Source organism: Cetorhinus maximus, chromosome 4, assembly GCF_964194155.1.
Source record: "Cetorhinus maximus chromosome 4, sCetMax3.hap1.1, whole genome shotgun sequence".
Lineage (NCBI taxonomy): Eukaryota > Metazoa > Chordata > Chondrichthyes > Lamniformes > Cetorhinidae > Cetorhinus > Cetorhinus maximus.
Window position 1 is genome coordinate 33,930,046 of NC_135882.1, and position 22,377 is coordinate 33,952,422.

At 43.7% G+C, this 22,377-nt stretch overlaps 1 protein-coding gene across 4 annotated transcripts in view; it reads right to left on the reverse strand.

Moving 5' to 3' along the window:
- zfpm2a (zinc finger protein, FOG family member 2a) overlaps window positions 1–22,377 on the reverse strand; it is a 975,862-nt gene that overhangs the window by 294,561 nt on the left and 658,924 nt on the right. For all 4 annotated transcript variants that reach the window (XM_078540069.1, XM_078540070.1, XM_078540068.1 and 1 more), the window contains one exon: window positions 10,775–10,886. In XM_078540069.1, the coding sequence (XP_078396195.1) occupies window positions 10,775–10,886 (112 nt within the window). The remainder of the gene's footprint in view (window positions 1–10,774; window positions 10,887–22,377) is intronic.

Genomic DNA, 22,377 nt, shown 5'->3' on the forward strand with positions numbered 1-22,377 from the left:
CCCTGTGCAGCCGGGCTTTGAAAATTGCAAACCAGGAGGTTGTCTCGGGATCTTGAATGGACAGTTTTGAATTTTCAAAAAGCTGACGAGTAAGTGAGGAATGTGCTCGTCACCAAATAAGGGCCCCTTAAGCAACCTGTCTGTTGCCAAATGCTTTCCTTTCCCTTTCAGCTTTTCCTATGTTACATGGGATGGGACATTGGGACCGGTTCTGGGGTAGGTAGGACTAGTACAAAATGGACGGGTTACACCAGGGCAGGACCGAGACTGATGTCCTAGGGGGAATATTTGTTAGAGTGGTTGGGGAGGGTTTAAACTAAAATGGCAGGGGGATGGGAGATGCAAGGAGTCAGAGGAGGGGGAATCAAGGACAAGAACAGAAGACAGAAAGGGGAATGAGAAAAGTGATAGGCAGAGAAATCAAGGGCAAGAATCAAACAGGGCCTCAGTGAAAAATAGTGGGATTGGGACAAGTAATGTTAAAAAAGACAAGCCTTAAGGTTTTGTGTCTTAACGCGAGGAGCATTCGCAATAAAGTGGATGAATTAACTGTGCAATCAAATGTAAACAGGTATGATATAGTCAGGATTACGGAGACATGGCTGCAGGGTGACCAGGGATGGGAACTGAAAATCCAGGGGTATTCAGTATTTAGGAAGGACAGACAAAAAGGAAAAGGCCGTAGAGTTGCATTGCTGGTTAAAGAGGAAATTAACGCAATATTAGCTCCGACGATGTGGAATCTGTATGGGTAGAGCTGAGAAACACTGAGGGGCAAAAAACGTTAGTGGGGGTTGTATATAGACCCCCAAACTGTAGTGGTGATGTTCGGAATGGCAGTAAACAGGAAATTAGAGACGCATGCAATAAAGGAACATTTGTAATTATGGGTGACTTTAATCTGCATATAGATTGGGCAAATCAAATTAGTAACAATACCGTAGAGGAGGACATCCTGGAGTGCACACGGGATGTTTTTCTGGACCAATAAGTTGAGGAATCAATTAGAGAACAGGCCATCCTAGACTGGGTATTGTGTAATGAGAAAGGAATAGTTGGCAATCTAGCTGTGTGAGGCCCCTTGGGGATGAGCAACCATAATATGATAGAATTCTTCATCAAGATGGAGAGTGACGTAGTTGATTCTGACACTAGGGTCCTGAATCTTAATAAAGGAAACTACAATGGTACGAGTTGGCTATGATGGATTGGGAAACGTTACTTAAAGGGATGGCGGTGGACAGGCAATGGCAAACATTCAAAGAGAGCATGAGTGAACTGCAATAATTGGTTATTCCTGAATGGCACAAAAGTAAAATAGGAAAAGTGGCCAAACCATGGCTTAGAAAGGAAATTGGAGATAGTATTAGATCCAAGGAAGGGGCATACAAATTGGTCAGAAAAAACATCAGACCTACAGACCTGAGAATTGGAAGCAGTTTAGAATTCAGCAAAGGAGGACCAAGGGATTGATTAAGAAGGGGAAAATAGAGTACGAGAGTAAGCTTGCGGGGAACATAAAAACTGACTGTAAAAGTTTCTATAGGTATGTGAAGAGGAAAAAGATTAGTGAAGACAAATGTAGGTCCTTTACAGTCAGAAACAGGGGAATTTATAATGGGGAACAAAGAAATGGCTGACCAATTGAATACATACTTTGGTTCTGTCTTCACAAAGGAGGACACAAATAACATACCAGAAGTGTTGGGGGACAGAGGGTTTAGTGAGAGGGAGGAACTGAAAGAAGTCAGTATTAGTAGGGAAATGGTGTTGGGGAAATTGATGGGATTGAAGGCTGATAAATCCCCAGGGCCTGATAATCTACATCCCAGAGTCCTTAAGGAAGTGGCCCTAGAAATAGTGGATGCATTGGTGGTCACCTTCTGAGATTCGATAGACTCTGGAACAGTTCCTACAGATTGAAGGGTAGCTAATGTAACCCCACTATTAAAAAGGGAGGTAGACAGAAAACAAGGAATTATAGACCAGTCAGCCTGACGTCGGTAGTGAGAAAAATTCTAGAGTCCATTATTAAAGATTTAAAAGCTGAGCACGTGGAAAACAGTGGCAGAATCGGACAGAGTCAGCATGGATTTACGAAAGGGAAATCATGCTTGACAAATCTACTGGAATTTTTCAAGAATGTAACTAGTAGAGTTGATGAGGGGGAGCCAGTAGATGTGGTTTATTTGGGCTTTCAGAAGGCTTTCAACAAAGTCCCACATAAGAGATTGGCGTGTAAAATTAAAGCGCATGGGATTGGGGGTAGTGTATTGAGATGGGTAGAAAACTGGTTGGCAGACAGGAAACAAAGAGTAGGAATAAACGGGTCTCTTTCTGAATGGCAGGCAGTGACTAGTGGGGTACCGCAGGGATCGGTGCTGGGACCCCAGCTATTCACAATATATATTAATGATTTAGATGAGGGAACTAAATGTAATATCTCCACATTTGCAGATGACGCAAAGCTGGGTGGGAGGATAAGCTGTGAGGAGGATGCAGAGATGCTTCAGTGTGATTTGGACAAGCTGAGTGAATGGGAAAATGCATGGCAGATGCAGCATAATCTGGATAAATGCAAGGTTATCCACTTTGGTAGCAAAAACAGGAAAGCAGATTATTATCTGAATGGCTATAAATTAAGAGAGGGGAATGTGCAATGAGACCTGGGTGTCCTCATACACCAGTCGCTGAAAGTAAGCATGCAGGTGCAGCAGGTGATAAAGAAGGCAAATGGTATGTTGTCCTTCATAGCTAGAGGATTCGAGTACAGGAACAGGGATCCTAGTCTTGTGTACAACAGCTGTCGGGTTTACTGTGGGGCCAAGATACATTTTTTTGCAGTGGTTTTTGATACAAATTTGTAGGGTCATCTAGCGCTGGCGCAAGCACTGGTCTTTACCTTGTCATGCAAGGCTGCTGGACACCTCATTCTACCGCCACGGTCTTCCCAGAAGCAACTGTACCAATCGGCACCTGCAGCCTCCAACAGTGGTGCCGCCTGCCTTTGCTGCTGGTGCCAAGCAGGTGGCTCCCACCTCCTGGAGGTGCTCGCATTAAGCTTGCCTCCTGGCCAATTAGGTCATTTACTTTACAAACTGCGTTGCGAGAGCAATGCAGCTCATGTGTGGGGTTGGGACCTGGAAATCATCTGGGTGTTGGGCTTCCAAACCCACATTGAAAATCCAGCCCCAAGGGTAATTGGCAGGTCAGACACCGGAAAGACTTCTATGATATATGATTAGGATCTTAATTGTATCATAGGATGCTAAGATTGCAAACTCTGGTTGGACATATTCCTGGAGGTTTGATCACATGATACCTACATGCAGTCTACAAAGTTAATGGAAATGTTCTCTCCTCCTCCTGTTAATTCAGAAGCTCTCCCCCTTCCCTTCTGTTAACAGATACTTGCTCTTCCCTCCCCTCCCTTTCTGTTAATGAAAATACACTCTCCCTCCTTCTCCCCTTCCCTCTCAGTTAATGCAGATGTTTATCCCCCCCAGTTAATGTAGATGCTTTCCCCCTTCCCCTCTGTAGACACTCTGGGATGAATCTTCTGAGCTGTGGCAATCAGCATTGGATTGCCCTTCTGCTCCTATTCTTTTACACGGAGATGCAATGCCACATTTCTGGCCCAGGCTTTCAAACCAGGTCTCTTCAGAAATGTGGAGTGTTCTCAGAGTCCTTCTTCATAGTGCAGGATCGTCGGGGCAAGCCGAGCCATGACCATTTTTATGGCACTAGCTGCCGTATTTTGGTAATCCTTCGTTCACTGACACACTGAAAATCTTTGGGACAATTAAATAGCATTGTTAGTGAATGAGTGTGAGTGAGGTAAATGGGTAGGGTGGCAGGGTGATAGGTGGCAGGGTGGGTAGGGTGACATGGTGGTAGGGTTGCAGGGTGGAAGGGTGAGTGTGGTGGTGAGATTGGGGGGAGAGTCGGAGGGTCCAGAGGGGGGCTGTTGGAGGGTCAGGGAAGGAGCTGGTTGGTTTGTTGAAGGGTCGAGGGATCAATTGAACAGTTACCTATTAGATAGGCATGGTTTCTTTCTGTCTAATATGTCCTCAGTCAGTAGGTCGGAAGCCTCCACAGTCTCCGTCTCAAACTCAGGGTTGGAGACTTTTTCGGAGGGTCCCAGGGAGCATTGGAAGTTGAAATTTCCCAGGCAATTCCCATGGAGTTCTTGCATTGGGACTTCTGAGGGGTCCTGTAAAGCATCCTCAGGGTACATCTGGTCTCCAACCATCCAGAGACTGGAAGATCTGGGCTTCTGTCATCCATCTCTCCCTCCCCTCATTTAATGCAAATATTCTCTCCCTCACTTCAACGCAGAATCACAGAATTTTTCCAGCATAGAAGGAGACCATTTGGCCCATCGTGCCTGCACCAGCTCTTCAAATGAGCAATTCACTTAGTGCCATTCTCCCGCCTTTCTCATTCCCTCTGTTAATGCAGCTGCTCTCCCTCTCGCAAGTTAATGAAGACAATCCTCCCCTCACTCTAATACACTCTACCTTCTACCACAGTTAATGCAGTCTCTCTTCCCCTCCGCTATAAGTTAATGCAGACACTCCTCCCTCATGTAATGTTCATGCTCTTCTGCTCCTCACAACTTGAATATATTGAGGAGTTTCCCCGTCTCAGGCAGGCTCCAAGAAGTGTGCTGAGCGGGAGTGCGTCAGAATTACGGCAGTAATAAATGACCACTATTTTATCCACTTGCTCACCTTGTTCCTCTTGGGTGGACAGTGTTAAAGTTCATGCTTAAATGCTTCTGGTACAAATTTAGTTGCAGGGCCTCAATACATACCATTCTTTATTTTTGTATTGGTAGGCTGATAGAAAGCACCCTTGGTGTTGAAACTATGGCACTTAATTGGAATATCAGACATTTGCAGGACAGCTGGCATTTGGATATCTCTCATTAAATTCATGCCAACTTGGTCATAAATAAATAACATCTTCATTTACGCCTAAATTATAATCTAATTATTTATTTCCTGTTACAAGTGATTTGCAACGACACTGAGTGATCTTATAGCATGTACCAATTAGGAAATAGTCAAAAGTCACAAAGGAAACAGTCTTAATTTACAAACATTCTGTAACATAAGTAAAGCACTACTTTTAATATCATATCTCCAGACTGAGATCTGTAAAGAAATGTTTTCATATCTGCGTATTTACAATGTAATAAAAGTATACATTTTAAAAAATATCTGACATATATATGTAGCAATAAATACCTATTCTCAGTCACCTACTTGTGGCAGTGTAGCTTTTGGTAAGACAAATGGACTCAGTTTATAGCTAAATATCAAATGATGATGGTGGTGCAGTTAGCTCAGATGGCTAGCTGGCTAGTGAGTGGTTTAGAATAACGCCAACAGCATGAGTTCAATTCTTGTTTCAGCTGGGGTAAATCTAAGACCTGCCTCCTCACCCTGCCCCTGAGGGTGAAAGGTAATAGTGAACCACCATTAAAAAAAATGCTAACAAAACAGCTCAGAATGAAGCATCAGCACACAATGAGCAAAAGGAACCTGCCTTCAGGCAGTGCGCACATGAACAGATGAATGAATCAAACAGTACTGATGACTATGAACATACCCTCTGCATGTTTTTGTTTTATAATCCTCTGCATACTTTTTGTTTTATAATGTAACATTACACTTAAATATTTAATAGCTAAACTCACATTAATGGCAGAAATAGATGGCTTATAGTTTAAAAACGACATCACATATGATATGGATAAAACAGATAAGTCACTTCTACATACGAACACGCAACAGGGGTCAATGTGCACATTTATCAATTCAGATGAATACATGTAACTGTTTTTTAAAATTAATTCTTTATTTTAAAAAAAAATTAACAATCATAATGAGTAACCATACAAAAAAAAAAGCTTACAATACAGCAATAATTCACTACACTTACATTTGGAAGAGAAAGAGAAAGAAGGGAAAAGAGAAGTAGGGGGAAGAAGAAAAAGGGAAGAGAAAATAAAACCACCCCAACCCCCAAAAAATAAATAATAAGAAAATCAACAACAATCATAGGTCAGATATAGTTCCACCTGATATAATACATACAACCTAATTAGGGTCAGTTATATGAAAGTAGAGAGCTGTAGCTCCTCAAAATAATCTCAAAAAGGTTGCCAAGGTACATGAAATCCATCAGCGGAGCCTCTAATAGTGTAGTTTATTTTCTCATGTTTAAGATTCTGCATAAGGTCACATATCCAATTAGTAAAATAAGGCGGGGAAGGCTGTTTCCAATTTTATAGAATAATAACGTCTAGCCAATAATGTTGAAAAGGCAAGTGTGTCAGTCTGAATTTTTGTAAGAGGGATGCCATTTGGTTCCACTCCAAAGAGTGCTGTATTAGGAGAAGGCTCAATTTTGCTACTGAAAATATGTGAGAGTGATGTAAAACTTTTTGTCCAAAACAAAGCCAATTTAGGACATGACCAGTACATATGAATTAGAGAGGCTGGGGCAGTATGACATTTATCACAGGTTGGATCAAAATATGGATAAATCTTAGATAATTTCACCTTGGGCGGATGGGTATGATGTAAGATATTAAATTGTAGCATGTCTTGCATATACAGATGAGGAATGTACACGAGAGAGAATAGACTTCCAGTTATCTTCTGATAAGTCTGAGTCAAAGTCTTGCTCCCAAAGAGTTTTTAAGGTAGAAAGTGAAGGACAGTGTAGTGAAAAAAATTAGAGAATACAATTTGTGTAACTGTTTAAGGTAAAATCTAACCTTTGGTATGGGACATCACTCTGCCATGAAACAGACAAATGGTCACAAGTCTGAATATTCCATAGATGGGAAGAATTACTTTGGTCCTCATGTAATGATATTGTAAATACAGTCAAAACAAACTCATGAGGATTTTGGTGCAGGTCGGAACCAGTGTAACTCTTTCCCAGGAAGACGGAAGACTACGGTCCAATATACATGTCTGTGATCAATGTTCCCTATAATTGTTTGCTGTGTGAAGCTGACTTGTTCCACTGCGCAGTTGTTTTCCGATTGATTTGTGGCCATGTATGCATGCATATTAAAGGAACATAACTTGTGTGTGGCATACTTGTTCCCTCAATCTTTATTTCTACAAAAATACCTCCATTAGTACGTTCTCCAATACTCTAAACACAAATGGCTTTTGGACTTCACTCGCTTCATCTGTCTCCAAACTTCGACAATAGCTTGTTGCTGCGTCATGCTGATTCCACTCTACCTAAGTCAGCATTATTCCACCATGGGACCTCCAACTTTAACTCTGGACTTCTCCCTGTTATTACCATTTATTTCTCATTTCCTATCATGTTTTGTGTATCTTAATTTGTATGTAACTAGACTTATGTAACTTGAGCTCTCTCTGCCTCCACTTGTGTGAACATTTTGGCTGCCACTCCAGATCCAAGCCCATCAATCTAATTCCACTTTTGCTCTTTCTTTTTCACTTCTTTTCTCTTTACTCCTCCTAGATCCTTCTTTTGCCATGCTTCTTTTCAATTTTCTATTCTCAGGTGCCCTGCCCTCCTAATTCCCTACCCCTACCCTTCAATACACCTTGACCATCTTGCTCTTTTACCACAATTTTATGCTTGACTTCCTGTTAGCTAAGCCCTCAGCTTCCCTCTGTGCCTTTCTTGGCATTCTCCAATGCCTCATTAAGGCACTCAGCACTGGCTCATCAAGAACAGCAAGCCCAATTGCCCCATTCCACTCCCTTGTCAACTTTCCCATGCACTGCGCCGCTGGGGGCTAACCTCGCCAATTTTCTTCCTGTCAAACTCACTCCTCCCAGCGCTGATCCCGTGGACTTTGCCAGTGGATCAGTTCTCAACACCCCCTACACATTTCCCTCCAGAATGTCAATTCACTTGTGAACAAGGCTCCTGCTATCATGAACTTGTGGTTGATAATTGCGTCAACATCAGGGCCTTAACAGAAACCTGGCTGAGAGATGGTGACACCAACCACCTTACTGAAGCCTCTCCATCTGGCTACATTTTTCACAGCTTGGCCTGTCGAGACTGAAGTAGTGGCAGTGTGGTGCTTATCACCAGATCACACCATGACCTGACCACCTACTGCTCTGGCACTTTCTCCTCCTTTGAGCATCTCACCTTGTTCCACCCTCCAATCTCTCTTTCAAAATCATCATTCCATAAGGCCCTCCCATGACATTGAGATCTCTTCACTACTTTCCTCCTGCAGCCTTTGCACTTGAATGACTTTTTATCCTTGGTGAGTTCAATCTCAATCTCAACTCATCATGTTCTCTCTCCTCTGAATTCACTACCCTCTTAGCCTCCTTAAAAGCCTCCCTCCATGTAACCCCCCCACCCCAAACCATATTTATGGCCACCCCCTTGATCTTGCTATCTCATGTGGCTTTGCTAGTCCCATCATATCAATTACAGACAAGGGCATCTTTGATCACTCAACATCCACAAGTCCAATCCAAGCTCCAGGCCTACCTCCTTGGAGTATCTGTCACCAGAGGAAACTAGCCCCCAAGTGCCTTACAACTGCCCTTTCCAAATACCAACTATCTAGCTTTGGCCCTCCGTTCATCATAATGTTTCTGCAGCTACTGATTTACACAACAACACACCCACCTCCACCTTTAATGTCCCTAGTGCAACCCTTATCTCTGTTCCCTTAAGTCAAAGGAACACAGACTTGAAAGGATATGGTGGACAACTGGTTTAGCCAATGATCACCAGATCTGGCTGGACCATTTAAACCACTACTGAGTTCTGCTCCCGTCTGCTAAAACTGCTCAGTATTGTAGGATTATCCTGGAAAGCAATGATAACCCTCACCTTCTTTTCTCTACTGCAAACCGTCTTCTCAAACTCCTCTCCTCTGTCCCCTCAACACTCACCTTCAACAACTACAACTGCAAAGAGTTCATGGACTTCCTTGTCATTAAAATTGAGCCAATCCGATCAGCTGCCTCTGCCGCAACCCTACCTTCCACTAGCCCAACTGGTCATCTACCTTTAATACTCTCCCTGATCTAACCCTGAGCTCACATCTTTCTCTATTGTTTTTTCCTCTCTCTATATGCACTCTGAACTCGTCTCATCCATGAACCCACCTCCTGTTCCCTCGTTCCTATTCTCACTCAACTGCTGATCACTCACCTTCCCCTCTTGGCCCTCATGTTCACTAATATTGTAAACAGCTCCCTCTTCAGGTGTTGTCCCTCTCTCCTTTAATCCTGCCATCGCTACTCCTCTCCTCAAGGAACCAACCCTTGACTTCACCATCCTTGCAATCTACTGTCTCATCTCCAACCTGTCTTTTCTCTCCAAAGTCTTCTGACATGCTTTCACCTCCCAAACTTGATCCCATCATTCCCGGAACTCCATATTTGAATCCCTCCAGTCAGGTTTCTGCCCCTGCCACAGTACCAAAATTACCAAAATGTCTTTTAACAGAGTCCCAAGTGACTGTGACAATGGTAAGCTTTCCCTCCTTGTCCTTCTTGGTCTGTCTGCAATTTTTATATGGTTGACCACACCATCCTCCTCTCATGCCACACCTATCCCCCTCTCCCCGCCAATATCTCCTTACATCGTTCGGTGTCATACTTTGTTTTATAATACTCATGTGAAACATTATGGGTGATTTCATTATGTTAAAGCTGCTCCATAAATATAAATTATTGTTGTTGCATTGGCACATTCTTCATTTTTGAGTGGCCACACATTCATACAGCTTAGAGGGCACATTGCTGTGATCCCTGATCCCTGATCACCTTACAGTGGCCGGGATTTTCCAGCCCCATCGCAGGCGGGACCCACCGTGGGCGAGGTGGCACTCATCCAGAAGTCCATTGACCTATGGCGGGACCGGAAGATCGCGGCGACGGGTGGGTACGGAAAATCCCGCCGAGTATTTTTTCAAATAATCACTACATCACTGATATACCCGACCACCGATAAAAATCATTAGATAACTGATCATGCATCTCTCACAACAAGTTCACCATGAGTAAACCACACAACACGCAAGCCAACCTTATTCACCAAGAGCACAGTCTTTGTTTGCTTATTTTTATCTTGCTACTTCCACATCAGATCATCAAGGCTCTTCACTGATTTGGCAGTTATCTATTAACTCTTTAGATTGTTATTTATATGCACATTCATTGATGCCATTTAATCAGATAATGAGTGATTTGTTTCAGTTCTTCCAATTTCACCCAGTGGAAAAATTTTTACTCACAAAGATTTTTATACGAAACATGGAAAATAAATCACAGACTCCCACCCTCCCACCACCACTGCCAATTCCACCTGGAATAAACACTGCATATTAGGCTCAGGGATTGAGATTGACTCCATTGTAGTACCAACAAGTCCTGCACTACCATGGAGTCTTTATCTCGATTCACATATTAAGGAATCAATGTTTCTTTTCGATGGGGAGGGACGGACCTTGAATAATCTATGTATCTTGAATTCAAGTTATGCCATGTTGACAATAACATCTGTTTTTTCTGCAGTGGATTCTCATTGTAATAACCCTCCCAAGTCTCTCATCATTATAAGCACTGATTATGGTAAATTGTAGTTTCACTGATGTTATTTTGGATTAAAGCAAAATAACAGCTAAAATAAAAAAAACTCAACAAATATCACTTACAAATCAATTCCATTTCACAGGTGCACACATTATATCAATCCACAGGTATAACTTCACATAAAAATACGTTTTTACCTTTGCTGTACACAACACAGTTGTTGTTGTTGTCCTCTGTTCCTCGCCAAGTCACATCCATCAGCCACTTGGGACCAGCATGCACCACTATAGGGACAGCTGTTTTTGTCTTCTGTACAAAGGAAGATAATAAGCAGATGCCATTTGTTTTTTGTGATTAAGAACTTGATGAATAATACTAATTTTCACAGAACCTTAACCCCAAGCACACAGCCGAAACTAAAATCCCTTGTTGAGTTCTTACAGAGGACAGAGAAAGGCTTACTGAGTGCAGTCTCCCCTCTGATTGACAGAATTATTATTAAATCAGGAGTCTCCAAATGATAACAGATCAGATTCTCCAGATTAATAAATCTCTAATGGCTTGCATTTAAACTGAAAATGTCTATGACTTTGCCAAGAAACTCTGTGAAGCCTGCTGGCGGACTTCAGGAATTTTGTCTTCCTGGAAATTACTGTAGTCTCACTGTTGGATGAAATGGTTGAAGAAGGCAGTCACCTGGATTCTAGTGAGACCCAGGATTGAGAGTTCCTATGTGGCATGTTTTTATTTATTCAATTTGGTGCTGTAAGAGTGCTGCCAGATGAATACATCAACTGTAAATTATGATTTCAGATGGAACACAAGATGTAAGTAGAGGTAGTTAAGGAATGCACAATGCATTTGTCATTAATACCGCCATTTTCAAACATGTGCATATATCGCATAACGTTTTTCAGTTAGTGGCTTCGCGATTGATGATCTGTCATAACCATGTCATTTCCCATACATACATAAGTAGAGACACACATACAATGTTGATATATACATTTAATGCTACATATTGTGCCACTGATAAATTTAATATTGTCTGTAGTGTTTCCCATAGGCTTATTAGTACTGCTTTACTGCTTATATGAAATATCTTAAGTCTTCCATGACTATTAGCTACTTTCTAACCATTCAGTTTGCATTCTTTATAGTGATTCATAAAGTGTTTAAATGTCTACAATTTTCTCAACTTTAACTGGTTATGTTCTGCTTTTGTTATTTGCTTGTCAGGAAGTTTATATGAACGTACGAATTAGGAGCAGGAGTAGGCCACTTGGCCCCTCGGGCCTGCTCCGCCATTCAAGAAGATCATGGCTGATCTGATTGTAACCTCAACTCCACATTCCCACCTATCCCTGATAACCTTTCACCCCCTTGCTTATCAAGAATCTATCTACCGCTGCCTTAAAATATTCAAAAACTCTGATTCTACCACCTTTTGTGGAAGAGAGTTCCAAAGACTCACAATCCTCTGAGATAAAACATTTCTCCTCATCTCTGTCTTAAATGGGTGACCCCTTATTTTTAATAATTGGTGACCCCTAGTTCTAGATTTTCCCACAAGAGGAAACATCCTTCCCACATCCACCCTATCAAGACTCCTCAGGATCTTACATCTTTCAATCAAGTTGCCTCTTACTCTTCTAAACTCCAACAGATACGAGTCTAGCATGTCCAACCTTTCCTCATAAAAGAACCTGCCCATTCCAGGTATTAGTCTTGCAAACCTTCTCTGAACTGCTTCCAACACATTTACATTTTTCCTTAACTAAGGAGACCAGTGCTGTACACAGTACTCCAGATGTAGTCTCACCAATATCCCATATAACTGAAGCATAACCTCCCTACTTTTGTATTCAATTCCCCTTGCAATAAATAATTACTTGCTGTACCTGCATACTAACCTTTTGCAATTCATGCATGAGGACACCTAGATCCCTCTGCATCTCAGAACTCTGCAGTCTCTCACCATTTAGATAATATGCTTCTTTTTTATTCTTCCTGCCAAAATGGAAAATTTCACATTTTCCCACATTATATTCCATTTGTCAGATCTTTGCCCACTCACTTAACCCATCTATATCCCTTTGTAGCGTTCTTATTTCCTCTTCACAATTTACTTTCCTACCTACCTTTGTATAATCAGCAAATTTAGCAGCAACCATACCTTCTGTCCCTTCATCGAAGTCGTTTATATAAATTGTAAAAAGTTGAGGCCCCAGCACTGATCCCTCCCCCACACCACTCGTTACATCTTGCCAACTGGAAAATGACCCATTTATGCCTACTCTCTGTTTCCTGTTAGCTAGCCAATCTTCTATCCATGCTAATTTGTTACTACACCATGAGCTTTTATTTTCCGCAATAATCTTTGATGTGGCACCTTATCAAATGCCTTCTGGAAATCTACATCCACCCGTTATCCTTTATCCATACCACACATTACTACTTCAAAGAATTCCAATAAACTGACTTCCCTCTCACAAAACCATGTTGACTCTGCCTGATTACCTTGAATGTATCTAAGTGCCCTGCTATAATGTCTTTAATAATAGCTTCTAACATTTTTCCTACAGCAGATGTTAAGCTAACTGGCCTGTAGTTTCTGCTTTCTATCTCCCTCCCTTTTTGAATAAAGGAGTTACATTTTTCTATTTTCCAACCTAATGGAATCTTGCCTGAATCTAGTGAATTTTGGAAAATTAAAACCAATGCATCAACTATCTCACTAGCCATTTCCTTCAAGATCATAGGATGAAGTCCATCAGGATCCAGGGACTCAGGCCACAGTTCCAACAATTTGCTCACCACTTCCCTGGTGATTGTACTTTTCTTGAGTTCCTCCCTCCCTTCCATTTCTTGATTTACAGCCATTTCTGGGATATTACTTGTATCCTCTATAGTGAAGACTAATGCAAAATACCTAACCATTTCATCTGCCATCTCCTTATTTTCCATTAGATCCCCAGCCTCGCTTTCTATAGGACCAACACTCACTTTGTTAACTCTTTTCGTTTCTAGTTAACTTTCTTTCATACTCTAATATTCTTTTAGTCATTCTTTGCTGTTCTTTATATTCTGACCTGTTCTATAATCTGCTGACTTGCCACCCATCCTTGCACAATTATATGCTTTTTCTTTAAGTTTGATACTACCTTTAACTTTTTAGTTAACATTAGATGGTGGAATTTTTCTTTCTCGTTGGAATGTATCAATTCTATATATTCTGAAAATTCCCTTTAAATGTCTGCCATTGGATCTCTATTGACATATCCCTTAACCTCAGCTGACTCTTCTTTCATGCCCTTATAATTGCCCTTATTTAAGGGAAATTATTAAAATACTAGCCTTGGAACCACTCTTCCCTCCCTCAAACTGAATGTCAAATTTAATCATAATATGATCGCTGCTACCTAGGGGCGCCTTCGCTATGAGGTTATCAATTAATCCTATTTCATCGCACAACACCAGATCTGGTATATCCTGCTCTCTGGTTAGCTCAAAAAGCGCTGTTCAAAGAAACCACCCTGAAAACATTCTATGAACTCCTCAGCTAGGCTTCCTATGCCCATCTGATTTTTCCAGTCTATATGTAGATTAAAATACCCCGTGATTATCTCCGTACCTTTCTGATAAGCTCCGATTATTTCTTCCTTTATACTCCATCCTATCATGTGGGTACTGTTAAGGGGGCCTGTACACCACTCCCACAAGTGACTTCTTGCCTTTATAATTTCTCATCTCTACCCAAACCGCTTCTAAATCCTGGTTTCCTGAACTTAGGTCATCCCTCTCTATTATGCTAATACAATCATTAATTAACAGAGCCACGATTCCACCTTTTCCTAGCTTCCTGTCTTTCATTAATGTTATGTACCATTCAATATTTAGGTCCCAATCTATGTCATCCTGCAATGGCTATCAGGTCCTACTTACTTACTTCTATTTGCACTACCAGTTCATGGGCAGAATTGTCCCAGGTTTGCACTAAGTGCGGTAGTGGGTGGGAGAAAGAACGTTTTACCCGCCAGCCACAATGGCGGCTTTTCACGCCGTATTGCCCTATTCCTGCCTCATTCATCGTGCATTCCTGGGAAACACGTTGTTTCATTGGTGGGTGGCCTCTGATTCGCCCACCACGCCGTCACCTCGCCACTTCATCACATTGGGCACCATATTCAAAGTGCAGCTGCGTGCACACCTCTCAGTGCTTCCAGCACAAAACTGCTGCAAAGAAGACATGGCCTCGAAAGGCAAGAAGACTGCAGCCCCCAGGTTTAGTGGTGCATCCCTCGAGCACCTTTTGGATGACACGGAGGCCAGCTATGATGTCCTCTACCCCTGACTCTGGCAGCAGGAGGGGCAGCAACTTCACCAATCCAGCATGGGAGGCGGTGGCAGTGCTGAACAGTGCAACGCCCTGCAAAAGAGGACAGCCAGCTAGTGCCGAAAGAGGATGAATGATCTCCTCCATTCCGGTAGGGTAGCTCACTCATCTCTTCATTCTCAACTCTTACACTCACAAACCCATCACACATCCACAGTGATCTTACTCACTGCCATTTCAAGGGACATCACCACTCACTCTCTCACGCACACCTTCATTGTCCTCATCCCGTACATAGGGCCACTCACCACCCACATATACCAGGCATACTTATCATCTGGCCTGGCAGGCATCCTGCTTACACTCTCTCCATCTCATTTCATGCAGGACAAGCTGGCACACAAGAGGGGGAGGTCTCAGGCTGATGGAGGAATGCCTGAAATCAAGGTCCTCACGGACTTTGCAAATAGAGTCATACAACTGGCCGGTGAAGATCTGGGCCATTCCTGTGCTGCCAATGAGGTCAGTGGTGCTCCACCAAGTGAGGATCCAGCAGTGCAACATCCGTCAGACAACCATGCTGTGAGTGATGTGTCCAGCTTCACAGGCCACTGCCATGCACTAATTATCTCTCCTTGCTTTCGCAGGCACATCTGGAAAACAGCCAAGGGAGTCCACGACACAGGGCCTCCAATCAAGTCCCGAAGCCTTGTCAGAAGAAGAATCTGAAGGCACCCTCATTGAAGACCTGTCACAGCACTCACCCACATCCTGCACCAGTGCAGAGAGACACACCTCGGTAGGACCTAGTTCTAGGGTAACCTGGGGAACTGTCTGATCCACAGCAGGCTGTGGCAGGGACTTCCCAGGTCTCCGGCACTCAGAGGACTTCTGGAGGCCAGAAATCTGCTGAGTTCGAATCAGATGACGAGCCTCTGGGCTTGGTCACACCTCAGTTGCTGGAGCTCCAAAGGCAAGCTCAGGGACATCCGCTGCACTCCTCAGATTGCAAAACACAATGGAGGAGTCCGCCCGCCTTCAGTCTGAGGTGATAGCGCTGGCACGCCAACGCATCAAGGTCAACACTGGTAGGATGGCAGCCGCCATGGATACTTTGGTCCAGGACATCGGTCCTATGCTGCTGCGCGGACTGAACTGCATCGCTGATGCAACAGTTGGCCTCCAGCAGTGTCAACGTGAGAGGGGTGCGGGGCAGCTCGATCTCACTCCAACTTCCCCTTCTCTTGGGCACCCATAGGGAGGAGAATCAGCAGATGCACACCCTGGGGCCATCTACCCAGGTGACTCCGAGAGTGTATAGCCCATCTGAATCCCCTCTTCCTGTGACCCCAGCAGCTTCAGCTCCACAGGCCGAGGAGGGTGCTGCATTTCCCTGTGCTTTGTGCAGCCTTCAAAACAAAGTGATGGTCTGACTTCGCACTCACTGGACACATTAGTGATGCCTGCACCTTGATGTTGCTTGTCTTTGCTGTCAGAATATTTTGGTCAGGCGTCACAGAGTTCCGTCATTCTCTCTGTGTGCTCTCAGCACCTTTGAGGTGCGCTGGCCCCCCCATCTTGTCTGTATCTGTGACTGGTGATGCTGTGCTCCTGAAGGGGTCAGTTGCTGAAAGCTGGCAAAGGATTAGGTGCATTTAAAGTTTCATGGCTGCATCTCCATGATTTGACCCTGATCACAGGACGTAAGCAAGCTGCCTTGGCCAGACAGGAGTCAGATATTCACAGAGGTTATGTGAGGATCTATGGAGTGTCCTCACCGCATGTTGTCATCATCCTCTTGGAATCGAGCGACTATTAGGGCCTCCTCTGTGTCTCCATGACAGGAGCCTTATCACAGAGGGTATCTGTGCTGCCATCAGTCAGACTAGAGTCAAATGTTCACAGATGCAATGTGAGGATCTATGATATCTCCTCACTGCATGTCATCATCATCTTCCATGACTCTAGCAGCTATGGGGGCCACCCAAGTGTGCCTGTCTCATCTGGCCAGTGTGATGGCCTCATTACCATCATCCTCGCCTTCGAGGGCCTCCTCGCCCTCATCCCTGTCAACGTCCTCATCAGAGGAGACGTCCAGCTCCTCCATCTCCTCCTCAGCCAGCTCCTCGCTCTGTTGAAGCGCCAGGTTGTAAAGGGCACAGCAGGCTACGATGATGCGTGACACCCTCTGTGGACTATATTGTAGGGTCCCACCAGACCAGTCCAGGCACCGGAACCTCATTTTCAGAATCCTGATGGTCTGCTCCACCAAGGTGCGAGTTGCAGCATGAGATTCATTGTACCTTCGCTCAGCTGCAGTCTGAGGCCGAGGAGCCAGCTCTGCAGCCTCTGTGGACCCTGGAAGATGCCAGGAATCTGAGATCGACTGAGAATGTAGGAGTCATGGGCACTCACTGGGGACCGAACATAGACCTGCAGGATGAGTTTGTGGTGGTCTCACACCAGCTGAACATTCAGCAGGTGGAAGCCCTTGTGGTTGACATAGTCGGCCGTTTGTTGCTAAAGAGATCTGAGTGCCACGTGAGTGCAGTTAATGGCACCCTGCACCTGTGGAAAACCTGAGATCTGGGCAAATCCTAGCGCTCTTGCATCCTGGCTTTCCTGGTCCCGGGCGAAATGCACAAAGTTGTATGCCTTCGTGAAGATGACATCCATGACCTCATGGATGCATTTGTGGATGGAGGCTTGTGATATCCCACAGAGGTCACTTGTGGAGCACTGAAAGAAGCCACTGGCATAACAATGGAGCACCAACTTCACTTTCATGGCCACGGGCAGTGGATGCCCACCATGTCTCTGTGACGCCAAATACTGCAGCAGGTGGCAGATGTGACCGACCAGTTCCCTAGGCATGCACAGTCTTTGGTGACACTGGTTCTCGGTCATCTGCAAGAATGAAAGACAGCGTCTATAGACGCTGGGTCTACCTGGGCATCAAACAGCGTCGGCTCGCTGTGGCTCTTCATCGGCGTGTGCAGGGGCCCAGCCACCCTTTCTTCCTGAGGGTGCTACTCCTCCCTCTGCCCAGCCAGGTGCCTCCACCACTCTCTTCTACTTCGTCTCCACTCTCTGTAAGCCATGAGGCACACAGCTAGGTCACCAGGCTCCATGCTCCTGATGTACTCCTCCTGCAAGATGAAAGAGAGAGATATGTGGATTAGCTTGTTCTAAGAATCTCTCATGGTTAAGTCTGAAGGCCCCTTAACGCACCTCTGGATGGCCAGAATTTAATGCACTGCATGGCTGCCCAAGAGCGCCGTCAACAGCGTTCCATTCCACCTCACCGATTGGTGGTAGCTTCGCCCACTGGACTGCATGCTGTGCTCTCAGCTCAGGCACAGGCATTCTCCTAACACGCGTTGCAAGGCTGCACTGTTAGCTTGAACCATGGGGGACACTGATCCAAACCAGGATGATGACATTGCAAGGGGCTGTGAGCACCTCCAACAGTGACTGCTCCATGGCCAACTTTAGCAAGGAGATTGTACAACTTACCTAGTCATCCAATTTATGTGCAGTCCACTAAAATGCTCATTAGTTTGCAGTCTGTGCCCAAGGGTTGAAAAGCTCTGGAGCACTTGGTGCCACTTACATGCCTCTGCATAGTTTGAGTGGACAGATAAGCTGGAGGCCTGACTCTAAGCATGTCAATGTGGCTGCATCCGAGCTGTCTAAGCTGCAGAGGAATGGTCACTTTATACAAGGATTCCCTGATGCATGGCTGCTTCCCTTCCCAGCCCCACATGTGCTTGTGCAGTATCATCAATGCAGTCAGCTCTTGCCCCCGCATCCCCAAGTCACCTCAACCGCAGTGCAGCCCTTGCCCACTGCCCCCAACTCTCATCAATTGCAGGGCAGCCCTTGCCACCACTCCCCCAACCAAGTCACCTCAACCGCAGTGCAGGCCTTGCCCTGGCACCACACTGTCAGCCAGCTAGGAAAAAGTGACTTGCCTGTGCCTTCGCCTGAATGCATGGTGCCTCAATCTTGAATTCCAACAGGCGATTCTCATAAGTGCTGCACAACGTTACTGTGCACACATCTTCGAGTTCCCCTCAAAGTGCAGCTCGCTATGTTCATGCCTTTTATGTGCTGTTGTGAAACGTATTAGCATGATTGCTCGGGTGATGCAGCGTGGGGGGTATCATTCCAGTGAGCTGGGCTTATAACGACATGCAGGTATATTACAATGAAGTTCCTGATATCTGACAGCGGGGAATGAGGCCCGCCATTGACAGGCAGTGCAGACAATTGCAAACTGGTTTGACGATGTTGTGAATTTGGCCTTCTCGCCATATTGTCCACTCATGCCGCCAAAGATGCCTGCCGCCAACAGGCACGGAAAATTCTGGCCCATTTGTTTTGTTTCAAATGCTATGTGATTCAGATACAGAGCCTTTAGTTTTGTTCTTTTATTATTTTTGTAACCTCTAATCTTTCTCTACTGATTTACTCTTAGATTTGTAATCCCTTCCTGTAATGGTCTATTTATCATTTCCCATATTAATATCTTTCTCTCTTGCTTTGTCTCTACTCTTCAATGTACCACATCTTCCCAAATTTGATCCCTTGGCCCACTATTTAGTTTAAAATCCCCTCTACTTCCCTATTTATTCAGCTCACTTGAACACTGGTCCCAGCATGGTTCAGGTGTAGAGTGTTCCAACGGTACAGCCTCCACTTTCCCCAGTACTGGTGCCAGTGCCCCATGAACCAGAACCCACTTCTCCCATACCAGTCTTTAAGCCTGCATTCATTGCTTTAGTCTCATTTGCTCTATACCAATTTACACATAGTTCAAGTAATAATCCAGAGATTATTACCTTTGAGCGTCTGCTTTATAATTTGGTACCTACCTCCTGATACTGACTACACAGAAGCTCTTCCCTTGCCCCGCCTATGTCATTGGTACCGACATGGACCACGAAGACTGGATCCTCCTCCTCCCATTGCAAGTTTCTTTCCAACACTGAGCAGATGTCCCAAACCCTGGCACCGGGCAGGTAACACAGCTTTCTGGACTCTCACTCTTTGCTGCAGAAAAAGCATCAAGTCCCTTCCTATACTGTCCCTTAGTACAACTACATTCCTTTTTGCTCCCCCCACTTGAGTGGCTTCCTGTATCATAGTGCCATGGCTGTCAGTTCATCCATCCTGCAGCACTCTCATCCAAACAAGCTAAACAAACCTCAAACTTATTGGACAATTGCAAAGGTTGAGGCTCCTGCATTTCTGCCCTCTGGGTCCCCTTACCTGCCTGAATCACAACCACATCCTCCTGACCCTGACCAAATCAGAAGGCCTTATCTTAAGGGGTGTGACCACCTCCAGGTGCAAAGTGTCCAAGTAACTTTCCCCCTCCATAATGGATCGCCGTGTCTGCAGCTTGACCTCCCACTCAATTACTCTGAGCCGAAGCTCCTTGAGCCACAAGCATTTACTATAGATGTGTTTGGCCTGGATTACGTTGGCATCCAGGAGCTCCCACATGCTGCATCTGTCCTGCCATCCTTAATGTGTTTTAATTAACTACTTAATTATTTTATTCCATTAATTATTTTCCTTTTTTATATTTTATTAACCTTATCAACAGTTGGTATGCTATTTGAAACCTTAGGAATAAAATAGACCTTAACCACTTGCCAGATACTCACCAAACCCCTAAAGTAGAGTAAGAACCAATTCCTACAGAGTGAAAAGAAAAAGGCAAAAGAGCACCTCCTTCCCCCAACTCCCTCACTCACCCAACTGCCAGCACTCTATTCAAAGTTGCCCTCCAGTGCTAAGTCGCACTGAGAGGCCTGTATTTATATGCTTCTGAAATTAAAGAGTTAACTCAGTCCCAGGTACAGAAAAACAGTTTAAGTTAGTTTCCATAATGTTTATTCTCTGACGAAGAATTTTCTGATATCAGTCCTAAAATTACACCTTACTGTTTGAACTCTTATGCGCTAGTTCTATTCCCTGAATGTAAAGTAATATTCTGGGTTAACTCGTCTACTCTCCTAACAATCCTGCATTTCTCCAATAAGATGACTATTATGTTATCTTGAAAAATTTGTACTTGTAAATACAATCACTACAATGACCTCTCAGATGTTTTCTTTCCACACTAAAAAGCTTAAGTTTCTTCTATCTGTTTTCATCTGATGCTGTGGATCAGCTTCTGAATCTAGTCTGCACTGCCCACAGTGCTTGAATGCCTCACCTGTCTCTTGGTGACTAGAAATGGATGTCGTATTCAAGGTATGTCTGACCAGATCATTATACAGCTTGATCATTACCTCCTCTGACTTATATTTCACTCTTTTAGCTAGATAGTTAAATATCCTATTAGCTCTATTGATTGCTGCTTTGCATTGGCTGCACATTAACTCTACTCAGACTCCCAGGTCTCTTGCAGCTTGGCACTATACCTACTCATGCACTGTTCGTGAAGCACATATGTCATCTATTTTTTTCTTTCCTATGTGGAGCATTGTCTGCATTAAATATTATTCACTATTTTTCTGCGCAACGGCATATTTTGTACAAATCATTCAGTAATTTTTGATAAAAACAAAAAGCTAAAAGCTACTGCGGATGCTGGAAATCCAAAACAAAAACAGAATTACCTGGAAAAACTCAGCAGGTCTGGCAGCATCAGTGGAGAAGAAAACAGTTGACGTTTCGAGTCCTCACGACCCTTCAAATTTTTGAACTGGCTGCTCTGGTTCCACTGCTTTGTCTAGTTTGGTATCATCTGCAAATCTGATCACTTTCCACTGAGTTCCTGAGTTCACATCATGTATATAAAATTGTAGTGGCCTCAGCGCAGTCATTACTTGTCCCCCAGCTATGACAACTCTTGTCTTTTCATTTTGAAAGTGCTTTGCAATACCTGTGCTGCCTCTAAAGAATGAACTTACAAGAATTCAGCACCACAAATATTGTTTTTGACATATAATTAGGAAGAAATTTTATCATATAATTTTTTTAAAATGTCAGCAGATTGATAATTCTGGAGAATGGAACACTTTTTTAAATACCAGTATGTAGTTTTTCCAGACCATTCCTCACTGCAATATGATAATTGTCACTGCATTTCACATTTAATGACAGTAGGGAAAGGAAGATTTTCAAGGTTACATTTCAGAGATGGTGATGGCATCCTTTTAATATTTTTGCCTTGGTAAAAGTTCTTCAGAGAAATCAAAACAAAATAGACTAAATTCCTATCATGCTGTTTTTAAATACAATGTTGATACCTTGTGCTACAGTAATACTCAACTTTCAGTCCAACAGAATTACTGCCTCATAAAGAAGTCAACACTAACTTCTCTCTGCTCAATTAATTACAATGTTATTACATATTCTGAAAAATACAGAATTCCTCATAAGTATTTTACATATACTAACTGGAAGTGAGAATTCTCAAGGACAAATTCAATCAATCCAGTTATC